The 25490-nt window shown below is 38.4% G+C and overlaps 1 protein-coding gene across 1 annotated transcript in view; it reads right to left on the bottom strand.

The window, feature by feature from the left end:
* Positions 1–101: 101 nt before the first annotated feature.
* The window catches only part of LOC139151817 (netrin-1-like), a 39020-nt gene continuing 13631 nt past the window's right edge, over positions 102–25490 (bottom strand). The window contains exons 4-7 of the mRNA XM_070724816.1: positions 14714–14863; positions 11270–11323; positions 1679–1744; positions 102–1327 (exon numbers count right to left, since the gene is read on the bottom strand). Of these exons, the coding sequence (XP_070580917.1) occupies positions 1011–1327; positions 1679–1744; positions 11270–11323; positions 14714–14863 (587 nt within the window). The 3' untranslated portion in view covers positions 102–1010. The remainder of the gene's footprint in view (positions 1328–1678; positions 1745–11269; positions 11324–14713; positions 14864–25490) is intronic.

The following is a 25490-nucleotide window of genomic DNA, read 5'->3' as shown; positions in this document are numbered from 1 at the left end:
GTTTATAAAATCAGATTCCAGTATATGTACAGCATGTCCATAATGCAGTTTAGGGATGTCTGGGCTGAGCAGGCAAAATAAATTGCATAAAATTTAAAGATTGGGGTCATCTGTTCTCACATCTTTAATATGTCTGTGTCACGTCGTCCCAGTTTTTATCTGACACAACTGCATACTCAGGTTATAGCACCTTGTTATAATAATATTTTATATGTCAAAAAGAAAGCAGATTTTTTAGCTATTTTGAAGATTCTTAGGTCTGAAAATAAGGACATGATTTCAAATGACAAACTGAAAAATGGCCTGCCAGTGGCTATTGTCAGTTTACGTTGCAAAATCTTCAGTCAAGTGTAACGGTCTGCATTCACATTTTTTGCCATCTTGCCATTTCAGAGCACTTTTGTACGCTAGCCAGTAAATAAATCTGTAATATTTCCACAATGCATCGTCCACAACGTCTACAGTGGTGCACACTGAACAATAATTACAAAACTTCTCTCTTTTATAAAATACAATGCCACTTGATCATAATTATTTTATCTGTGATCTTCAGAAGACGTTCCCTGTATCAAAATGCTTCATAGGAAATGATTTTAAGTACGAAAACAGTTTCTTCACAACTGTAGAGATGTTTGTTTCGATTTTTCTCTCTTTTTCTCTCACACACTCACTCCTTTTTGAGTTCATTTGTGCCGTGCTTTGCCAACTCACCGATGTTGGCATCCGGCTTACAGTCTAAATCACCGCCAGCGACGTGTCGGAATTTTCTTCCACATTCCATCGTGAGGGGGTCGCTTTCCAAAGTGTGGAATGAACATCCTTATTTTATTTTTCATGTGGGTGGTATTGGCAAAATTCATGGTTCGAATGCTTAGACAAGAATCCACATATCCCAATTTCCAAGTACGACATATCACCCCTACGCTACAGTCAATATATATTTATGGAAATTTACATAACATTACATAATCACTTTACTCTTTTCACAAGTAAAAGATAGATATATTTTTTTAACAGGATTTTCTGGCTTTCCGTTGTAATTTTCTCATTCGTCTACTCCAATCATCTCTCCATGGGATGACGTAGCTTTTACCGTCCGCCACAAGTCCATTGGGGCCTCCGCTCTTCTTCTCATTTCCAATAATGAGATAGTTTTTGCCCAGCCTAAGTTTTGGACACTTGCAGTTAATGTCATTAACGGGGACGTAGAGCAGCTGGTCTCCCCGTTTCAGCTTCTTCTGGCCATGTTTGTAAACTGTCATTACGTTGATTGTAAATTTAAACCATTCACCTGTCTGTTCACGAGACAGTATTTGAGCTTGCACAGCTGTTGAGTGATAAATGAAAAAAAAATATTATTCAATCTTGAGAATGAATTATCTTTTTTTTTTTGAGTTTAGGGTTTTTTTGTTACAGGGTATTTATTTGTGTGTTTGTATTTTTCTCTTTTTCAGAAATTAAACTTTGACCATAGGGCATCAACTGCAAATATCACCGTCTCTGATATGTTCAACGCAATTTTCTCCACTATCCCTCTTTAACAGAACTTTAATCAAAGAGAAAGAAATGAATTGAGGATGTAATAATTGGCAAAAATAGGAGTTCATTTGGTGTCTGGTCAGTGAGTTGTGGATTATCATAACAGTTTTGTTAAAATACTGTGTAGAGTGACCCTTACCGTAATCCTTCTTGCAGTATTTGGAAACACTGACAGATCGCTTGTCTCCTTTGCACTTCTTGCACTCTGTCGAGTCAGAAAAAGGAAAAACAGAAAAAATGTTTAATAGGAAATGCATATTTCTAAACAGTGTACACCAGTTAATGGGGAGAAGAAGTCTACTGTTTGTCAGTTTAATCCTTGGCATTACAACGGTGTACAGATATTGTGTTTCCAGGCAGGTGGTTTGATCTGGGAGCTGTGCAAGGAAAGTAGGACTACAGTGTGATGTACAGTGGAATGGGCAGGTGATGGATGTTTTGTAAGATTTTATTCAAAGTTAAAGAGTTCCATCAGCTGTAACGTTTGATGTACTTTCACATATTTTTGTTCAGTCTAAAGTTGTCAACACAGTCTCTATGTATGTAATGACCGTGGTTATTCATATTTGGTGAAAAACTGAAGTTTTAGTCTTGAACTTGCGTGAAGGGCAAGTAGCTGTAACTTTTGATGATTTTGTCACAATTTTTCTTTTCAGTGTCACCTACAATTTCATGTTCTACTTCATGTTCTACTTCCAAAAGCATGTTAAGATGCACATTATTCAGGTTATAAACCTGGTCTGTACATGTGTAAACTGCATTGTTATTGTTGACAAGTGAATTTTGGTACAGACTAGAATTCAAATGTAAGCAATAACAGCACATTTTACATGTATAGATGCTATGTTGACAAGCTAAAATAGTTGATATTTCAACATGCAATGGGGAGTAGAACAACTTTCAATTGACATACAAAACAAAAGTTTTGAAAAATTATCAAAAGTCACATTTACTGTTCCTATAACTAGAATTCATTCCTCTAAATCAGTATATGTATGGTGATTGGTACAGCCACAGCAATGCATCATGGGATAACCAGGAAAAGGTCTACACATGTACTTTGTATTTCAACAAACTTCTGGAAGGAGAGTATGAAAAGTTCTTTGTTTTATAGAACAAAAAAATAATGAAAATGCTATGAAAAAACTTAATACAGCTATTGCCACTTTAAACCTTGGATGGGAACAAACTATATTGTAACGTCTGAATAATAAGGGCAAGGATAAGTGAAGTTAAGCTGAGTCATATACATCAGTTCAGCAAAAGCTGATATATGAGGTCTGCTACTCCTTTTTATCCAAAATGTGTGAAAGGTCAACTTTCCAGATGTGTTGGTGAATAAGATGATTGGCCATGCCCATGCTGATGTGCTGAACTTTCTATTTGAATACGGAACAGTCTGGATATTTCATCAAAATGGTTCAACGCTGGTTCCCCACAAGTGGGCTAGACACCACCACCCAGCAGAGAAGCCCACCACTGGTTGTATATTCAGCGGTAAAACACACACACAGACCAGGGAACCTTAGCCATTGCCATGGATTTGAAATTGCTGTGGTTATTTCCACCCATTAGGCAGTCGAAGAGTGATCAGCATGTGTCATTCAGAGCGTCCCGAAAAGAGTTCAAAGGCTCTGGCGTGTCTAACAAAGTTCCTGCAGATTTTTTTTCAATGCAGTCTTGACACAAACAGCACATTAATGAGTCACAATGCACAAGTTTCACATTGAGTGCCATCAGTCAAACTAGACACATTCCCAGAATGGGGCAATTGTTATGCAAATCTCAGTTTATGCAGCCGTCTTGCTATTAAATAATGTAGGAATATGCAAATAGCAATGTAGTTCATATCTACAACATTGAATAGATAGAATGTATAGTTTTATTGTGATGTAGGAATATGCAAATACTAGTGGCTGTGAAGTTCAGTTCAACAACATTCTATATACAGAATGTATACTTTTGGTAAATATTGTCAACATAGACGGCAAGAAATACATACAACAAGCTGTGACAAGAAGGCAAATAGTGAGGTGTCAGCGATGGACAATAATGTACTTCATAACCGAAGATTTATCACAGCAATAAGCTAAGAGGGAGAAAGTTTTATAACAGTGATCTTCAGTTGAATTTTAGTAATTTGTTTGGAGACCTCGGTTAGGTACGCAACATCTAGTTATTGTATTAAATAGTTGAGCCATGCAATAAATGATTGATAATCTAAGGGTCAGGAACCCTGATCTTGCCTTGCTACATAATCATGCATATGCATTCTTGTCCACCTCCATGAGTTTCAAATTGATCAGCTGCGTTTGGGCAACGTAATTGCCTTTCACACATTATATGGGCTTTTGCTATTCAGTCTCAGCGAATATTAGATTTTACACACCCAAGGTGATGTATAAAGCTGACAGCCACACCACAAATATTCAAAGTCTGATTCAAAAAGTCAACAGAGCATATCAATATTCATAAATAAACCTAGCAACTGTATCGTCTTGGGGTTAAATTCTACACTCAATTGCATTCACGCTTGTATTTTCAATAAGCACTTTCACTGAGATCAGACTAATCTGAGGCTATTGACATTTGAAGTCTCAGAGTATGTGTTTATCATCTTGAATTCCCTTTATCCAATATTTTTTATCAGCTAATCCCAGTGTAATATGATGTCCTGTGCATATAAGGGAGACATAGAAAAGGAGATAATGAAATCTAGTATGGTTGGCTCATGGTAAAGACTAGATTGAATCAGAAATGATCAAATTTCCTTTTCAGACTCAAGCCAGGTACAGATTTGATGTACGAAGCAATGGAAACTGCCACAGCACACATGATGAAAGATATAAACACCACCAAGGATGACACCCTGTCCACTGAACTGTACTCGTCTAGTTCAATTGTTAATTGGGGAGATGGAAGCCTTTGTTTACATGATTTAATTGTATTAGGTACACACAAATTAGCAAATTGCAAAAATGCTAATGGAGGTGACATTTAACTAAAACGAGATATTGATTCAAATTCTTTCCTAACTTGCTGAGCTTGCACTGATTGTCAATGTCAAAATCATTCCACGAGATTTCAGAATTGTATGTTCCGACTGTGAACTTTGATTGCTGAAAGTGGGCATTTCCAACCTCGTCATATATTCGGTTTTTACTTAATGAAAATTGAGACTAGCGGAAGTAATCAGCAGCACTCACAGGTAATTCCACTTCATTACATCAAGCCGCTCCTTTGTCAGAGTTTTGCCCCAAGGGCAAACACAAAAAACACTACAGCAATCATGCAAAGTCAGTCAATATTTACTACAAGAGCTGTTCTTGAGTAGCATTGCTTCTGGTAACTTGGGTATCTGATACAACCCCCCCCCCCCCCCCTCTCAAATATATCACACTATGACTTCTAATACGGTCATTCTGAATGAAAAAGAAAAGTTGTGTGCCATGATTGTGATTGTTGCAGAGAATAGCCTTGGGGGATGGTGTTTTTCTTGTTCCTATTCTTTTTGTATATGCTTGCATAGAATCAGGAGTAAACAGCGGTGGGCAGCTATGTCAATCTGGCATAGGCCCTGACTTGTTTGATGTCCTCTCCAGTACAGTTTACTTCGCTCTTCAAAAGCAGTAAACATGTAATCGACGATCTCAGAATGACGCAATTACATTAATGAGGACCAATTAAGTAAAATCAATGCCACAACATGCCAGGTCTGACCACTCCACAAAAAGACAAAAGAGTAGGCCTTAAAAGTTGGTCCACCTTAAAAACATTAAGCCAGTGAAGCATGAAGATCTGACGACTGACCAGCTCCAAGTAGCAACAAAGAACTTGTATCGGGGTATGCAGTGTGTCCAAGCCGTGGACCTTGGGTTATTCTTTGATTTAGCCTTCAAGAGAGATCAACACAGCCAGTAGTTGGCAGCGATTGAATATTCCAACTGTCTAAGCAGCTTACAACACCATACACATTAATCCGAGACAATGTTTCAGCCAGACGGGATCGAACACAATATGTCTAGATATGGTTTTATAAACGCCTTAATTACGGGTTCCGTATCTGTGGTCATGTCAAACACACAGAGAGGCAAGGTCCAACATCTGGCTCCCACGTGCATGTGAGTTCGTCCCTTGAATGCATCGGCCCATGCATTTATATTGGCAAGGAAAACTATGTTTCATGTTAACACGGTCATATGCAAACACACAACTCAATAACTGCATTTAAACAGCCATGTGACTGTAGATAGTTCAGGACAGCAGTAATGGTCCACAGGAATGTTACTGCAGCTGCAGTTTTTTTCATAGATCTCGGTTACTATGTAAAATCACTCAGGCAAGCCCTTTCTAAATTTAATGCTGGCATGGAGCACAGTGTTCTCCCCAGGATCAAGCAAAAGCGTAGCGGCTAATTTGCATAATCATTTGCATATCATTAATTTATATTTGCATACGGATATAAGCTTGCACATGCACCCACGCATTCATGTACACTCACAACAAATGCAATGGTGACACACAAGTATGCAATTTGAACATCATGGAAACTCTTTATTACACTTAAATAAATTATCACACTGCACAGTATAGTACAATTGCTATTAAATAGAAGATTCAAACAGTAACAGCAAGTTCAGATTGAAAGCAAGAAATGGTTCGTCTGGTCGGAGTTTCATTAATACATATATTCAGGGTTCTCAAAAACTTTTGAAGTAGGCGGAAAATTCAAAAAGTAGGCGGTTAGCTTCTGTGTGCAACCAGGTTCCCTGGGCGGGCGGGGTGGGGGGGGGAGACAGTTCTGAGCGATTTCATGCATTCTTATACAGTGTATAAAAGGCTATTCCAACGTACACACAGTAGGGAGGGTTTCAGGGAGGGGGTCCCCTCCCTGTGTGCAAGAAATTTTTAAAATTTGAAGACATTTTGGAGTAATTTCATGCATTATTGATTGTATGAAAGACCATTTCAGCATGAGAGTGTTAAGGATTATATTTAAATTTGAAGACATTTCTGAGCAATTTCATGCATTCTTATACAGTGTATAAAAGGTTATTTCAACACACACAAGGGGGAGGGTTTCAGGGACGGGGTGGGCAAGAACTTTTTAAATTTTGAAGACATTTTGGAGTAATTTTATGCATTCTTGTACAGTATTAAAGACCATTTCAGTATACAGAATAATCATTATCATTGCCAATTACAACATGTTTTCAAGGGATAAAGTTTAAAAGAAAAGTCAGAAAAATTAATTTGATATCACTCAGGCCTGTCAACTGCATTCAGTTGACAAGGATAACAGCAAAATTTCACCAGACTGTTGTGTAGAATTATGTTTAGCTCATGACTTGAACAAACATTTTGAAATAAATCATAAGAACGTGGGGCCTAGGGTTTTCACAATCCAGATAATGATCCGCTAGAATCCTGACCAGCCTGGCCGTACAAAGTGTTTTACTGATTTAAATAAACGTGATTGACGATACAGTAAAATCAAAGAGTTTATTCAATTCAATGAATTATAGGAACACAATTTTCAGTGAATTTAATTCACTGTACTAATTTCACAATAAAACGAATCCGCGAGCTGATTATTGATTTTTTGCTGATGTTGAATATAATTGAAAAAGAGAGCTAAATTTCAGTGTTCATGTTTGATAAAACCTCAAACTAACGACACTGAACGCCAGCCTGTACTACGCCGTGTGTGTACAAAGTACCGGTAGTCAATTGTAACACAGTGACAGTACACACAACGCGATATCGGTCGACCTGAAATTTGACACTGTGATCGACGTAGCGTTTCAATAGTACGAAAAGTGAGACCAAGTAATTTTTTGTTTGTTTAGATTTGATCTAAACCTCCCAAAACCAACAGACAAAGTCAGAAAATCAAAGTTTTCAAGCGTCGACTTTCTCTTCCGGGATGCACACAACCACGGCCCCTCCACAAAACGCGATGTCGATCGACTGAGTTGAATATTGACATCGTGATCGACCATGGATATAGATTGACATGGCGTTTCGAAAGTATGAAAAATGAGACTCAGTAACTTGTGGTCGCTTTAGATTTGATCAAAAACCTACCAAACCCATCAGACTAGGCCCTACTCTTACGCAGAAAACCAAAGCTCTCAAGCGTCGATTTTCTCTTCCGCGTTTGAGCGAAACAAAAATCGGCTTCATTCGGAAATGGTCGGCTATTTGCGGGCATAACGTAATTGTATGTTAGTCCAATTTTCGGCTATACCCGATGTGAACGTCGGAATAATTCGGGCTGTAATCGGGCGAGCCAGGTTGACCTCGAGAGCGATTCCCAGTGTATAGTACACCACGTTCGCTGATCGCGGTACTACAGTGATAGCAACAAGTTCACCGCGTAAATTGCTAGACTACATATAGCCACATCGGCACTTCTGAAATATTATCTGCGGCTTGCAAGACCACCATGTACCAAAAAAATCTAATTATTGTTATCAAAACCAGAATTTCCGGGCCAGAGAGCGAAACAGTGCTGAAAAGTAGCCGGCCAATATACGAAAGTAGCCGGTCAATTTGGCCGGCATCCGGCTAAAAATGAACACGCTGTATATTGCTAATAAAATTGTCAAAAATTGCCAACAAAGAGGAAAATTCATAAGTTTAAGCTTTACACAATTCAAATGTAATTGAGTTTTATATCATTTTTGAACGACAAACACCGCGAATAATGTTTCATCACGGGGATCAATTTCAACCAGCCGACCCCCCCCCCCCCCCCCCCCCGCGTAACTACCACTGCCACTGAACATCGTCGTTCGATTCTTGATTTTAAAAATACCACCAAGATGATCACAAGACATGAACTAAGTACGACTAGAATCACTCGAAAATCAGGTGTAAAATCTTTCAGAGAACGTGTCAGAGTGGAACCACACGCGACGCCAGGATCAATGTCAACACGTTATAAACACGTCGGCCAACATGGCCGCCGCCATATTGGAATTTATGCAATGTGAACTCGATCGCGATCGTGATCGTACTCGGACAAAAAAAAGATCATCGTTGTAAAATCATAATCGACCTCACTAGTCAACTGCTTCTTTTGTTTCTTTTGCGGTCCATTTCGTTGATCAAAGCATGGGAATGTGATCAAAGGCCCCGCTAGTGCTACACCGCCTAACTCTGTGAATACTTGTCCTCGATGTATACCGACTAAAGGTCTTTGTTGGTCGTAATAGTCGTTGTAGAATGAAAACTTGTGAACAACCCAGCCGATTCTTCTATTGTTTTAACGTTCCTCTCAACACTTACGGACAAGTTATCGGACGCATACCATACTTCACACCTTCCACTCTTTCACCAGGTGAAAGTTGCTGTGAGCGCTAATGTGTAGACAATACATGCATCAGCTGGTAGCTACGCAGAGCGCTAGCGTGTGAACTAAAGGATGGCGGGAATATTTTAAAGCGTAGCGGGGAGAATCAAAGCGTAGCGGGGAGAGGCGAAAGCGTAGCGGGACCGCTACGCTAAAATGGCCTGGGGAGAACACTGGAGCAACTAGAATTCAAAATATTCAATTTATTTTTAAAATTCACCAACATGACAAGAGTGAGCATCAGCCCCTTCAGTCCACACACTTGTTTACATACTGGCACTGACATTTAGTAGATTACACTAATTAATTATTATTATTTTTGTTCCATGCGTCAAGTTATGAATTTTAGCCAAAATAAAGTCTGTATATTGTTTTGAAAAACAATGAAATGGCATTCCTTGTATTCATAACATTATAAAATCTCGTCAGTAAAATTAGCATTATTAGTCAGTGTGTGTCTGTGTCAGTGTGTGTCTGCGTGTAAGAAACCACAGAAAGAGTAACATTCCTAGGGGCCATTACTGCAGACCTTTATATATTGCAGTTATATGCAAGCATACTGTGATGTGTATTTGCATGCCACCATGTTAGCACAAAACAGAGTTTTTCATTGCCAATATACATGCATGGGCCAATGAATTCAAGGGAAGAACAGGTATGCACATGGGAGCCAGACCTTGGATCTTGCCTCCCTGTGTGATCGACAAGACAACAACTATAGGGAAAAAATAATTTAACAATACAAGGAAGGGCATTTCATTGTTTTTCAAAACATTTAACAGACTTTAAGTTTATTTTGGCTAAAATTCAGAACTTTGACATGTGGAACAAAAATAATAAAAAATTAATTAGCCTAATCTACTAATGCCAGTGCCAATATGTAAACAAGTGTGTGGACTGCCCTGGAGGGGCTGATGCACAATCTTGTCATGTTGATGAATTTTAAAAATAAATTGAAAAAAAAATATATAAATATATATATAAATATATATATATATATATATATATATATATATACTTTCAATTTATTTTTAAAATTCATCAACATGACAAGATTGTGCATCAGCCCCTCTTCCATATATATATATATATATATATATATATATATATATATATATATATATATATATATATATATATATATATATATATATTCATATGTTGAATGTTTCCAAATGGATGGAAAAATATCTTATTACAATGATGATGTCCCCGTTCATTAGATTTACATCAAAATATTAGAGATGAAATAGACAAGACAGGACCCATGTTCATTGTCAGACCAATATCAGATTATGTGCAAGTGACACATCTTGGAGAAGCTTTAGAATGGCCATCATTTTTACTTTTTCACAAGACTTTAATTTATAAGGATTTGCTTAAAAACCTGCCTTGTTTTATGGCTGCATGTTTTCCAACTTTTGTGACATATGTTCAAATGTGTACTTAAAAACTACCAATGTAGCAGACCAATAGATATGTACAAAATTACCCACCATTGATTTGGGGAAAAAAAAAACTCAGTGGTAAAAACAGCCAGTAATTCATTTCCCTTACTTTATGTAATGAGACATGGGCAGAAATGGACAATTGTGAATATTAATCAGCTAATTACATTTTAATCAATACCTACTTCTCTTCTTTATTAAGAGGGTGTTTGTTTAAGCACAAATTAAATCACTTCTGCTGCTCTGCAGTGATTTAATTATGCAGCCTACGGACTCAGAAAACGTAATTGTTAATTATTATGGTCCAGAATTGTTGAGTAGCTTAGAGACTGAGTAAGTGTGGAACATACTTGAAGAAAAAATGAGATGCAAGGTCAATTTGACAGTGCCTATCATTTCTGTAGGGAACATATCCACACACACACTGATTATGAACTTTGTTGTAGGTTTCCCTTCCCATACATCCAACCATATGGCATAGGGGAGCCGCATGGCCAATTGGGGTGACATTCACCAGCAAAAGAGTTGATAAGCTCTTCGGATCAATAATTATACCTCCAATGAGTGATGAAACTCCAAGATTCAAGTAGAAAACCAGACTTTAACGTGCACAGGAAGTGTTTCAATATTAGGGTTTGACCTTTGCATCTTGAGAGGGAGTGGTCAAAAACATAAAACATCTGGAGAATGAAAGTTTGTCCAGTGAATTTTTAGGCTTGCTTCTTTCGCAAAAATAATTATTATTCACATAAGTGGGATGTGAAAACTCTGCACTTCTGACACTGACAACTTCAAAATAAATTAAAAATCTGGAAAACATTGAAAGGAAATAATATATTGCAATTCTAAACCCCCCTGTGATGTGATGATGCTGCCCTCTTTACAGTACTGAAATTGAAACTTATGGTGGAAGAGAGACACTTACCTTTACCTGCAGACGGTTCTGGAGTTGTTCTTTCAACTGGTTCTGGTGTGGTTTCTAAGCAATGAAAAACATAGGAATAGGATTTTAAATGTTTGAAAAACGGGAAAGGTTTCAATTTTGTAAGGAGATCATAACTGCCGCAGCAAAATCATTGAAAGAACTTCTAAGACACAGAAATCATAACATATATTTTTAACTGTATTCCTATGTACATCTTTGTTTCACTGAATTACTCAGATATGTTCCCCTGCAGGTATGACCATATTAAGTATGCATTCATTGCCAACCCAACTACAATTATGCCTTCTGCCAACAACTTGGTAACTATCAGCGAAATTCATCCAAACAAAATTGTAATAAAGCAGTTTTATAACAGATCAATAATGGTATGTAGTGTGAATTGAATAGTCGAAACATAATCAGTGACAAAAATCCCAGTAGTGAAAATATTCTGTCAGAAGAGAATACTTGGTAGTGTATACTATTTGTATCTGTCCCATGAACAGTAAAATTGAAAAGCTGATTAATTGTTGCTGAAGTGTGACCTTTTTTCATTGTTTAATTTATTTTGTCAAAATCTCTTTATCTAGATTTTATGTATCTTTTATTTTATTTTATTTGTATAGTTACCTATTTATTTATTCATTTATTCATTTATTTATTTGCTCATTCATTTATTTTATAAAGTATTTGTTATTAATCTACCCTTCTGAATTGGACACTCAATCACCACTCTTACTAGCTGACGTAAAGCAATATGGCACACTTGCAACAGTAAAACTACCAAGCTACTCCGTCTATACACGAAATCTGCAACTTCATTAAAATCCTCTCTTGTTCGTGCAAGCCTTCTAGAATAAATGATTGCTGTTGTACAGCTCAATTATCTGCAACAGTCGATGCATTTTTCACTAGTTTTCCTTTTGTTGTACATGTGACGTGAAACTTGCTCTACTCAAAAAATCATGTCACTATGTCTGGAGTTTATGTAGCCAACAAAGCCTGCACGTGTGTAGTGTCCGATTAAGTTATATCACAAACAAGAATTTGTCAATAATAATATTGCATATTGTGTGCAATGCGTTGCACTTGCGAGGCTAATGTTTCATACTTTAACTTACTTGAGGGAGATGAATATGTTTAGTTGGTTTTATAGAACCGCATACGAAATTAAAAGTATTGTCACCAGTTTCAGCAACTGTCTCATTAGTTGCAGAGGTATAATGGATACTGTACTCAGACTGGAATTTAGTCACAATGTGAAAAATTACATATACTGTACTGACACAAAGAATATTCTAGGCTTTTCCTGAAGGTAACATGTATTGTTGATATTTTCATTATATTTGTTTGCCTTCGTCTCCTTAAAGTATTATTGAAATACACAAAATACTCATGTTGTGTACAATATGCAGTAATATCAGTCACAAATTTATTCATCAGGACTAAAATTTAGTTCTCCCATATTATAGAGCATAACACACATACACTCCAGCGTTATCTTAGGAATGTGACAAGCAATGGCATGTTTACAAACAAACAAAAATAATTTTCAATTCATAAAAAAAATCACTGCTCATGAAGGTGTCTAACAAACATCACTTAACCTTCTGCATTGATATTAAAGCGTGTGATATTTGCATTAAAATCGTAAAGGCAACAAAAAAGTGAAAGATATACTGACAATGATGAACAATGTTTTATGCCAACACATATACTTATATAAACGACAGTTACTTTTCAAATATATCTTAAAAAACACCGAGTTTACAGCAAGGATGTGGCATATATATATATATATATATATATATATATATATATATATATATATATATATATACAGTACATATAGAAGTATTTCCATAAATTTTCTTATGTTATTTCATAAACGGATATTAGAAATCTTTAAAAAAGTTTATAATGACTTTATACAATTTATATGTCGTGTCAAGGCATTAAAATGTCTTTGGAGACTGTACACATTTTTTTTCCAATGAAACGAATTCTGCGGGTGCATATTTCCGAAATCATTTTCAAAGATTTGTATGTTGGCATGAAAACATTCCTCATCAGATTGTATTGAAAGCTGGAATATAGAGTGTTTACCTATTTCTATTACCACATTTTCAGTAGAGAGGTCAAATTTGTGCACAGAGAAGGAGAGAGAAAGAAAAAAAGATGGATAACAATTAATGATCTTATGCAGAAAAAAAATGATATTTTCAAAAGCTATCGTAATCGTATATGCATACAGTGGTAACATGCGCATGCTTCCTACTGATATTAAAACCATTTTACTTTCATCATCTTTTCATCTTTGCACTGGCATACACAGAACATTGTCCACCGAGTTTGGTTTCATTATGATATTTCATATGTTAACGTCTTAAAAATCACGGCATGACAATTCAACAAATAAAGTAACATGTCATAGTAAAGATTTATCACTATGTTTCAGCTAGCACCAATTCCTCTTCCTGGTTCGTTAGAATCGTTTTTCCAGAAAAAAAAACCGAACAGAAAGTATGGAAGAACCAGAGTACATATCTCCCCCAGAATGGATATTTGATCCAGGTAAATTACAAATGCTGATCCATAATTCACTGTATAGCTTCAGTCTGAAAGGTGTACGCAGCCCGACAAATTTCAAAATGTGGCCCTGCAGCACCGATTGCAACCTCGCTCGCTGACAGCAAGAATTCAGAAAAGCAGAAAATACGGTGTATCCTCGGTGGAAATGTCTCCAGGTATTTCAGTGCGAATGATGTTTTGAAATTGGAAACGCTTCTAATTGGACGACGTCCGTGTTGCTATCGGAGATTTCAAGATACCGCGCGCTTAAGTGTATAAATACCCACTAAAATTCAGACTATCGAATCGATTTTAACAAGTCCTCCAGGCCTAGCATGCACACGTTCCTCAAAGATGTATGAGCACCCGTGCACAATTTACGGAAAAGGAACGTAATGTGTTAGTTATACTTCAAACCAACTCTAAATTCTCGAACAAACGTAATGTGTCTTTCTATCAGGTAATCGAAAAATATTTCATGATTTTCAACAATTAAGTAGCATGCCTATGGTCGATCGCATTGCCAACTAATAGAACCTTTACACCTAAAAGAAAAAACGTCGCTTATTCTGAACCAAGTGTTACCCTGCCATACATTTTACATGCCCAGAACGCCAATTAGATATGTCGATGTACCAAACGGCAAAAAACATGCGTGCACATTCCATAGACGACAAGCACAAGTGTGCATATTCCATAGCAAGAGACAAAACATGCAATACGTCTGTATCAAAACGGGCGATGCGACATTGCAATAATAATAAAAAAAACATTGCTCTTTGCTCATGCTGCAGTCCGATGACGTAATATACTTGGACAGCACACCATGCACATGTTTCTGGGGAATGCTATTTGAACAAGAAATACACTTACTGGCGCAGGGGACGATTGGTGAGCGAGTCTGAGTGTATCCCTTTGCACATCTGTTGCACGTCAGGCCGGCGACGCCATCCTTACAAGGGCATTGTCCGGTAGTTTGGTTGCACACTGTGCCCGACGCTCCGACTAAGTGACACTCACAAGCTAGGAGATAAAATTATCAAAGGCATAATGTTAAAACACACAACCCTTTAACACTTTGCAGTATATTCTCATGTTTCACCAGCTTTAAACTTCGAAATGCACAAGGCCTGTTACAATTCTTGCATGGGTTACACACGACAGACGTCGGCACGACATAACATTATACTTTGGCAAATCAACAACAATAACGATTTATTAAAAAGCAATGTTAGATCACAAACAGACAGACCCTCTCCTCTATTGCCGTGAATACAACCATACCATTTGGGAAACAGTATGCGATGGCAAAATCACCAATATGTGAACGATAAGATTATCAGGACCATATCCGGGCAATATCATTGGCGATTAGCACTTGCGCCCATTACGCCCTTTACATTATGATGAGAGTGATATGATGTACATTCACGCCCAGTGAAAATGTTTCAATTTATTTGAGCATTCAGGTAGTCTAGTTAGTTCATCTATGTTTCGAGAAGAACTATACCAGTCATGTGGAGTTCTAACACAGTTGCCCTTAATGGGGGACATTTACATTCTGCAGTTGATCCTTTTTACCACCAAATTCGGCACAGCAAAGTTAGCCCTCTATAAGGAGGGGTGGGGTTAAACGATCGCGAACCAAATATCCACCAGGGACCGATCCAGTTGTTCCTAAGCGTTACTGTATTAACTACGTTGTGTATATCACCGTTAAACCTCCATTGGACTTTGTTTTTCACGGCTTTCGAGGCTTGAACCAAAACAGGGAATTATCGAGGTGAAAAGTTGACGAAATACTTGTCAAAACAATTACTTGTCATTGGTACTCTGGAACAAGCGGTGTATTGCAGCCGCGATAGTTAATAGCATCGACCGTAAGGTGAAAGATACCCAACAAATGAAACTGTATCGTAATTGGTAAAGTTGACCTCCAAAAGTTTTGTAATCGACTTGTGACATTAAACATTGCAAATATACTTGCATAATTCTTTACAATTTATGAAAAGCACAGATTTCTGAATGTTATCATCTACCATTTCTCATATTTATGTCTGTCTGTCTGTCTGTCTGTCTGTCCGAAGATTGCAGGATGCAAGAAACTTAATGTCCAGATATTATTACTTTAGCATCGAGCATATCTGTATACTTACATATATATATGTGTGTGTGCGTGCATATATATATATATATATATATATATATATATATATATATATATATATATATATATATATATATGAGTGGTATTTAAAGTTTGTTCAATTTGAGTTTCTGCTGATTATCGTATTGATGGCATAGTGAGCGTTGATGATGCCAATGAAACTTTTTACTATACTTCTTCAATAATGCTAACTTTACGTTTGCAAGTTTTGAAAGAGCCTTCACAATGAATTACGAACTAACGTCAGATGTTAAAAGCACACGTTTTTTTCTTCTTCTTCAAACCGCATCAATTTTAGAAGAACGTCGGTCTCAAACTGGTTCTGTTTTTCAGCGGGTAGCCGATATTTACGCTCTCGGAAGATCACTGTCGCACAGAGTGTGCCATTCGGTTGCAAGATAAAGCTGTCCTCTCCTGACATTTCCGCATTTGTCAGGTGATAATGGGAGAAACGAAGAGCGGGTACCTAGCGGGAGTATGTGCGTTTAAGTCTCAGTATTGACAGATGGAAATAAATGCGTTGGGATTAATGTGTTCGCGCACACAAAATCGATGGGAGACAGCTTTCACGAACAAAAAATCAATCTTAAATTATAACGCTCGCGTGATCCCAAGTCATTCGAGCAGCATTATTCAATTTTAGAGGATGTAACGTTCAACTTTACGAAGTTTCATGAAATCAGCGTGAAGTACAAATTTATATTTACAGTCTCAGCCGCTGTATTACCGTACAAAGTGGTTTCTTTAGTGAAATTAACAAGTTTGTTTCCTTTCGAGCTGTATAGATATATATTGTTGAAAACGTTTCCATAATGGTAACATTGGCAGGGGTACATATGTCTCTATGCAAATTAAGATATGAATCCCCTAATACAAGCACCATTTTTCCATAACAAATTTGATAACGGTCTTTTCCCAAGGTATATAAAAGTTCTTGTCTCGTAGGAGAGAAATATCCTCAGCTGTCTTACAATAACTCACTCAATGCTAAGCCGCAAGTAAAGCGCTAACTTGCTATCAAAAGATAAGATATCATTCAGTTTATTCTCGGTGATGACTAAAATATACGGTATCGAAATATGTGCAATGAATGCAAAATGTTTATATACAACCGGCACCGCACTCACAGTAAACAGACGTGTCCATTTGTCCATCTGTCTAAACGGTTTTTAAACACGTCTGCGAGACATATTTCGGTTGCACATACCTGGCAACTCATCCACTCCTCCGAACGTTCTCTCACTTGTGAGTCGAACTGGCTGTCTCCCCATTACACTAAAATTATAGCTCTGACAATTTATGTAGCTTGAACGGCAAAGAGTTTGACGTCCCAGAGAGACGTCCTGAAAGCATATCCGCGAATTTAAGAGCTTGTAACGTTAGAAGATCATAACTATAGTACCATCGCTCTGCGAGGGTGAGCGATACAGCAACCTCTCTCTTATGTGTACTGCTCTCTGGAAACATATATCACGTTAACAAACATCAATTATTAATCCCCGCAGATCGCAGAGTGCGAAATGTTACATTCAATTGAGGACAGGGCCATCTTTCAAAACTGATCGCCGTGCATGTAATCGTTTTTCCGGGCTAAAAGGTGATGCTACTACCAACGGACGTACCCATGCCGTTTTAAAGCTCCATAACAGACACTTGTGACGTATCACTGTTTGACACATTGACGGCCCTCCAGATGATGTGCAGAATATGTGACTTTACCGGTGATATCCGCGAGTTTAATCAACATTTTCAGGGAATTCTTCTTGAATATGACCACATACGAGCCCTTCATGTCTTTTCCATGATTGTTCGGAGATCCCTATACATATTTCTAGCTCTAAGGTGTGGCTTTTTCTCAATGAAAAAAGCGCGATTTTTTTGGTGTAATGTGTAAACACCGATCCGAAGTGTTTTGGAACACTAACCCCGTTTTGATGCTAAAGCTCCAACGCGTTGCGTTTAACGGCAAGTGCATAGATCGTTAATGGCAGGACCGTGTCTGAGGAGTGAATTTACGGCAATGAGGTATGTTTGAACTTTTGTTCAGTCGGCCGTTTCAGATATTTTAAGAGCTGCATTGGAAGTCTTAAAATCGCCACATTTTCGGTGTTTGTTCCTATAAAATGAATATCAGAGCTTCTTTTGATGTGAGCGTTTGGGAAATAAAATTGAAATCTATAATAAATTACTTGCTGTCCGCTCTTTACTCCTGTGGGCGTACATAACGACGGTCGTGGTTCTGAAGCGATGAGACCCAGCTCCCTTCTTTCATTTCTGCGAGTTTTCATTTTGTCCAGTCCAGACCGAGTAATGGGAAAACCATCTGTTCAATTCAGGTGCACCAACCAGCAGACGACAACTTGAAAGAAGCCAAGCAGTCAAGGCTGGCGGTGTCAAAGGTGCCGTCCAAAAGTGGCAGCCCGCAATTTATCACAGGAAAAGCGACGGAAAACAAAGTATTTTTTCTCAATTAGAAGCAGATTACATGAAACACCGGGGAAGTTTCAGATCCGAGCTTATCATCATTTAACGATAACATGATTTGTTTTGTGGTTTCTGTGTGAGCACCACTGGTGGACATTTTGAATTATGGTTGCCTTTCCACGAGATAATCGCGACAAACTTCCCTCTCTGATTTGACGAGTCATTCTTTCCTGCCGCGATAAACTGGACAGTTTCCATGGCGCTTTTCCATCATCCGTGACCTCGTCGACAACTTATGTCAATTTTAACAGCTGTTTAACCTGTCATGTCAGCACAACAAATATATACACGAGTGGAAAGTACACCGATATTCTCAGTCTGAGACCACCTACTCTCTGGCTCGAGTAATACATCTCACAAACCTCGCGTTACTGGAGGTGAAACCATCCTATCGTTTCTCCAAGTATCAAAATACTGTTTGCTTTTTAAATAGTGTCCGCGGTATTTATAGACCTAGCAAACGTCAACTCGTCCTTCAATCAAAGTAAGACTCGAGTTGCCCACGTGTGAAAAGGTCTATAATATAACAGAAAACAGAATAACAGTGGCCATGTGTGCTTAAAAAACTTTGCTACGTTGATTTAAAACAGTTAAACAATTTGGGACTCGATGGTATCAAACTTTTTAAGCATGATAAAGCTTTCCTGCGGCAACTCCGTCGCTGAAGTTCAAGGACATTCAGTGTTGGTTAATCTTGGTGAAGGTTTATGCAGCATTCTGGGACATATTGTTGAGTTGATTTTATTACTTCCATCACAATGCAGCAAACAACGGCAGAGGACTAAGTATATTCCAGAAAATGTCCAGGGTGTCAAGGGTCGCATACGGTCACTCGTTCTCAATAAGCTAATTGCAGACGAACTTTTAAATATGCAACTAAGTTTACAACAAACATTATAGCATAATGTAAACCTAAGTAAGACCAATGCACCTCTGAATCCCTGTCATATTCAGTACAGAGAGTGCTGATGCATGGCCCAATAAAGCTTAATAATATGCAAATAAGTTGATAATCAGTATGCCACGGCTACCACACTGAGTTTCAGCATAACTGAAACTAAGCATGACAACCGTAACGCTGAAATCGTCTGAATTTTAGTGTTGTTAGTTTTGATATATAACATAATAACAAAGAACTCGGTATACATGCTAATTCGATGTCAATCGCTATGCTAGGCCCATCAAACTTTCAACTAACCTAACCAATCTCTTCAGTACGATGATAGTCAGTAGATTCAGTTCTGATTTATGGCGTTATTACAGAAAAAAATCGTATAATCTGCGAGTGAACTAATAATTTGTATGCCATATCCATCAAACTTCAGCATTAATACACCCAGGCATGATGTACATCTGAAGTCTTATCAAATTCACGTATTAATTTTGACGTATGGCCTAATAACAAAATTTCGTGAATATGAAAATTGGCTGCCAATCAATACGCCACGCCCACCAATCCTTAACCAAACCACGACTCTGGTCTTAAAATAATTCCAAAGTCGAATAAAATCTCGCCCGTGCAATTTTTGAGACATTGCAAAATCATTAATTATGCAAAACAATTTTAATTATGCAAGCCACAGGAGGGCAAAAAAGTACGAATTTTTATCAAAGTGCCAGTGTGTACTAAATTCTAACCAGATATCTGGATAGTCATACACAATTTTTGTCAATGCTTCAAATTAAACGTTTGCTGTACATACGGCACATGCTTCCTTAGGCAACAGGACTACTAGTATTTTACTCAACATTGCTTGAATATACTGGAGAAAATCACTGAACGTGATCTGTAAGGTTATTTAGAATTTCCCCTCTGATTCAATAATTAGTAGATACGATAAATTGGGTTGATTTTAGTTTTAGGTTTGTTTCCTTCTTTGCTTCACTTCAAAATAAATATAGATATTCTGGCTACAAGGTTTAGATTTATAAAGATGTACGAATGGTCTGGCAAAGAAATATAATCGATCGTAACTTAGAATTTGGTAAGCATGGAAATTATGTGATGCTCCAAGAGACATGTTCGACTTGGTATAGTAAATCTTGTCTCTCTACGTCGGAATAACTACCTTGGAAACTCTGTCTGTAGGGTTAACACAAGCCAATAGTAATCTCTGAGCGATCATCAAAGTTTTCACCGTTGGTCTGACGGAAAGTGTCTAATATGCAGTGTTGAATTGCGAATGCCTAGCGAGTGAAACCTAGGTCTGATCATTTACCTAGCCTCCGACAAGTACTACACACTGCCGCAAAGGGGACACATTCGGTGATTCCCGGCACGATTCAGCGAGTCAAATTAATCTTCGCGCTTCTAATTTGTGTTTTAACAGCTTCCAATTCACTCGTTTGTTTTAATCTACCTCGGGTGATAAATGTACTCGGCAAATAACAACCAGCGCGACCATAAAAGTAGTCTCCACTAAATCGTATCAGCGGATCGTGACCCACCTCTGATTGAGAAACTTTAAATAAAATCAAAGTGTGATTTATAAGGTTATACGAGATGTACGGGCAAATTATTACTCTATTTCAGATCGTGGACAGCTTATGGAACGATTCTGGGATTTAATTTACCGCAGCTCCCATATCTGCTCACAAAAACTTGGGTCCTCTATGAAACAGATATAGCCAGAGAGTTATGTTACCGTGGGGCACAGTGTCAGAGTTAATTAGCGAGCGCGGTATGTACGTGTGATGGCATTTGCAAAGAGCAAAGCCCGCTAAATTATCCTCGCCAATCCGTTATATTTTCCTAGCAATTAATCAATCACATTTGTTTGATCTGAACCCCGCAGACAAGCTTTGCATGTGTTACTCGGCCGATCTCTTCAACTATTATGTAATCCACCCCGCACTACTATTATCCACCGTAAGATTACGAGCCGAGAAAAATCCCCCACTGTTGGAGTGACCCCAGACCTGTATAATCTCCACAAAAATAAATCAGAGCCGCTGATTGGTTTCCCAAGTGATAAAAAAGCGTCATGAATATTAATCAGTACCGTATATGGAAGTGGTCCTAGACATACTGTCTGCTTTCTATCATTTCAGATGCTGCGACGATGCCACAAAACAGCGCGCTATCTTGTACTGAATGGTAGATAATTTCACGCGGTATCTCCCGATATCATTCATCGGCGCGGTTCACGTAAGGTGAACGTAAACCCAAGAACGCTAATTGGGTCACGTGACACTTTGTTTCGTATAAAATTTCAGAGCGCTTCCACGGTGGTTTCACGCCTTCCAGATGCGAGACAATGATCTTATTTAACCTTTCCTGTCGGTTTCCACACTTTTCGCGTACCGTCGCCAACAGACGTTTCAGTTATTGACACTTGCACTCCAAGAAACCGTGCGTGTCTCCAAGCTAGTCTGAGCAGGAAGTTCCACGCTTTTTTATTCCGCAGAAAGTTAAATTAAAAATATCAACGCTAAACGTCACACGATTATGAAATAAAACTTTACAATCATCTTTTGGGGGGCAATTTGTCATCCCGCTCCGGATGTATCCTCTTATCTCCTCGTCGAAGTGCGACTATGGAATGTTCTATTTAAAGCGAAGGGTTGGAATATGAAACCGCCGACTTGGTCCAGAAGTGCTGCGGGGTCCAGCCACTCCGAAATCTGCTTCAGCTGTGATTTTCCAAGGTCGTTCAATTTCTCAGCATGAGTCATCGCACCAAAAGGCTTTATAGGGCAGATTTAAGCTTTTACTACAGCTGCCAACACGGTGTGCTTTTCAGTCGGTAGTGATATCAACCCATAAGCACCTAATAATTCTTCCTCATATAGCTAAATTCTTAAGTAGGTGAACGCTTTACGATGAATACTGAATTCATGAGCGCGGGAATGATATGGTTCCAGTCAGCGATGTCAGATTGTTTTGAATGTCTCATATCACTGGGGTTCAATTAATTTATCGGTATATTTTTTTATTGCTTCATTAATTATTATTTGCCTTAGGTTGTTTTGGTCTTCATCGGTGTTCTGAGTACCCATTCAAACTACCTGAGATTGATATTTTGACACTTAATTCCAACTTGCCAATGACAGGTATACGTAATGTCTCGAGCGAATACTTCTGCCCGACAGTGCATCTCAAGTTTTTGCAGTTGGCTCTGCAACACCAGCCGCGGTCCCAGTCAGTCTTGACGTCAGTGGGTCAACGATATTAAGGATTGCTCGGCCAAATAGGTCTCAACAATGGATTGCCGCGGGGCGGGATGTAGTTTCATCAACGCGGTTGAAAAAAGTTCGGCCATACTGACGGGGAGATTCTATCCACCCCTTTTCCAATCCCACTCTTGATTTCTTGCGATCGGCATTGGTCGTCCAAGGGTATCGGAGGCTTTATTATATACCGCACCGACGAAACTCGCGATAGCGGTTCATGTTAAGGTAGACCTAAATCCAACATCAATTCTTTAAACATCGGTCTGATGTATTTATAGCCACAGAAGATGGAAGGGACATGGAAGACATCTGAGCGCATTCTCACCTTCTTTGTACCGTTTAAAACACTCATAAATGGGGATGCATGGGGGCTAAATGAGGGCTACAAGAGGAAGGAGCGCGCGGTTGTTTTGCCCCCACATTGGAATACTGTTTACCTGAACCCATCGCCGGGGAATGGGGACTATGCAGAGTGATAGGTCCTGTAACCAATAACGCTGCCCAACACTACATTGCGTTGTGCTGAGGGGATTATTGTTGAAAATTAAACTATTTGATTAATGTTCTGATGACATCGCTAATGACTGCACATCGCAGGGTATGCTGGGAAAAGGCGATTTCTCCGATGACATGAGTCATGGGACATAAATCGTTGGCAAAGAATTTGGATAAGCCGACTGGCCGGGCATGGCTAACGCCAGGTTTAGCACGAACCACCTCCTTGTTTTCCGTTTCGGAACGCCAAATTAGATATATAGTGCCTCTACTGTTTGACATTTCAGACTGCAATCTGCGGACAGGTTTCCATGCGAACCGTAAACACCGATTGGCTGCGGTATTTAAATTACATAATATTTACGCGATAGATGTCCCGGAGTACTTTGTTCAATTGCTGGTATTGGCGACTTCTTAACCGGGAGGTGGGATATATGCGTACCAAAGTGAGTTTTCATGGCCATAATCGAACCCGACACAGCGGCCATATGTTACTTTCGATATGTTCGACTCATCACTCACTATTTAAGTATGTCGCTAACCCCCAGCACAATCTAATGAAGGGATTTGTCAAACTTCAGTGCGGTGGTGATGGGACTTTAATCAAAATATTCTCTCTCTCTCTCTCTCTCTCTCTCTCTCTCCCCCAGAGGCCAGTACGTATGTATGTATGTATGTATGTATGTATGTATGTATGTATGTATGTATGTATGTATGTATGTATATCTGTACGTACGTATGTTTCTATGTAAGTCTGTCTGTCTGTCTGTCTGGTATCGTTCTACGTGTTCCGTGTTTTGTTCTGCAGAACAAGAGTCGCAACTTTTGATGTCGACTTTCTCAACACTTAAGACATGCGACAATTTCACAGTGAGGGTGTGTATGCTTGGCGAAGCGTGGTACGTGTTTTGTTAGACGTTTGAAAGGTGTACACATTCCGGTACCCAATAGGTAAAGCGTGATGCGTATCAAGATGCTGTCAAATTGACTGTAATTCCTGACTGAAAATTTCACTTTTCAATGATAAGCTGAGGATGCGCAGAATACAATGTACAGCCTTGAGTGGATAGTTAAACATCTTGATTTGCGTGTCAACTTAGTATACCGAAGAGAGAAAAGCTATTTTTGAATAAACAAAACATAGTATGAATGATGATAATATTAGTTGATAGCTTATCGGACTCTCAATTTTTTCCGATACTTTTCTAGTCTATCACTTGTATGGATGGTTCATTTTGTAGCTCTTGAGAAACTAAAGTTTTCATTTTTTTGTGATTTTGAAAATCGAAAATTAAATTTTTCCTCATTGAGTTAACACCGGGGGATGTGGCCATTTTGAATTTCAAATATCGATAAATAAATGATGGATATTTTTTCTCTAATATCAAATTTTGCACGGTGACCCTAAATTTTTATTCTTGTTTTGGTAAGAGGATGGTTGAAATTTTCCTTCAGGAAAGTTTGAGCAAAAGTTCAGGTATTCCAGTTTCGAGGCGCATACAACCTTAAGATAAACAGTATAAAAGGCACTGTTTGTCTGTTTGTTTGTTTTTTGATGTGAACCGCAACTCCGGTCGACTTTCACGGCGATGGTGAACGCCACCACTTTTTGAGTGGCAGTTATTTTGTTGATAACTTGGAAGGATTTCATGTCTAACAAAAACAACCGTTGTCATCAGAAAAAGAAAATATGCAATATTTACTACAGATCAGATCCTGAAATGTGAAAATAAACCAAAATATACTCTCCGCGGAAAGAGAAAACAGCTCGAGCTACTCAGGCTAGTGGCGCAAGAGAAGAGAACGGCAAGAAACCTGAGAATTTTTAAAAGGCCTATCTCAATCGATTTAAACTCACTTTCCCATGTTATAAAAGGCCAACACAAAATAAACTGTGAAGACTCAAGGATAATTTACGTCTTTTTCGGTGAGATGTTTACACTGATCGAAGAAGTCACACTGGAAATGTCGTTGTTTACATTCACATGGTTGAAATATTGGTCGCCACGGGCATTATACCAAAAAGTCTGGAGCTGCGATAACTCCCTATCCCGGCTGCGTACTTGTAAAGTACAGAAGGACTGTGACTTATCCAATATCATTGGCATATTGCTTTCCAGCGCCGAGTCGCGGGTCGCCCGGGGTCAAATTAATCAATTGCTACGCGATCGGATAATTTGAAATACAGATTCTCTTTACCGCGGTTTCTGGCCCAAAAGTTCAACGTAAATAAGATAATTTTCTGTTTGATGTTTCCGGCGAGCCAATACGGCTCTGGCAAGTGTAGCCTAGCTTTTGTGTGGTTCTTGATGTCGACGCGTCAACTTGACC

Source organism: Ptychodera flava, chromosome 15, assembly GCF_041260155.1.
Source record: "Ptychodera flava strain L36383 chromosome 15, AS_Pfla_20210202, whole genome shotgun sequence".
Lineage (NCBI taxonomy): Eukaryota > Metazoa > Hemichordata > Enteropneusta > Ptychoderidae > Ptychodera > Ptychodera flava.
This window is presented reverse-complemented; position numbering and strand designations above follow the sequence as displayed.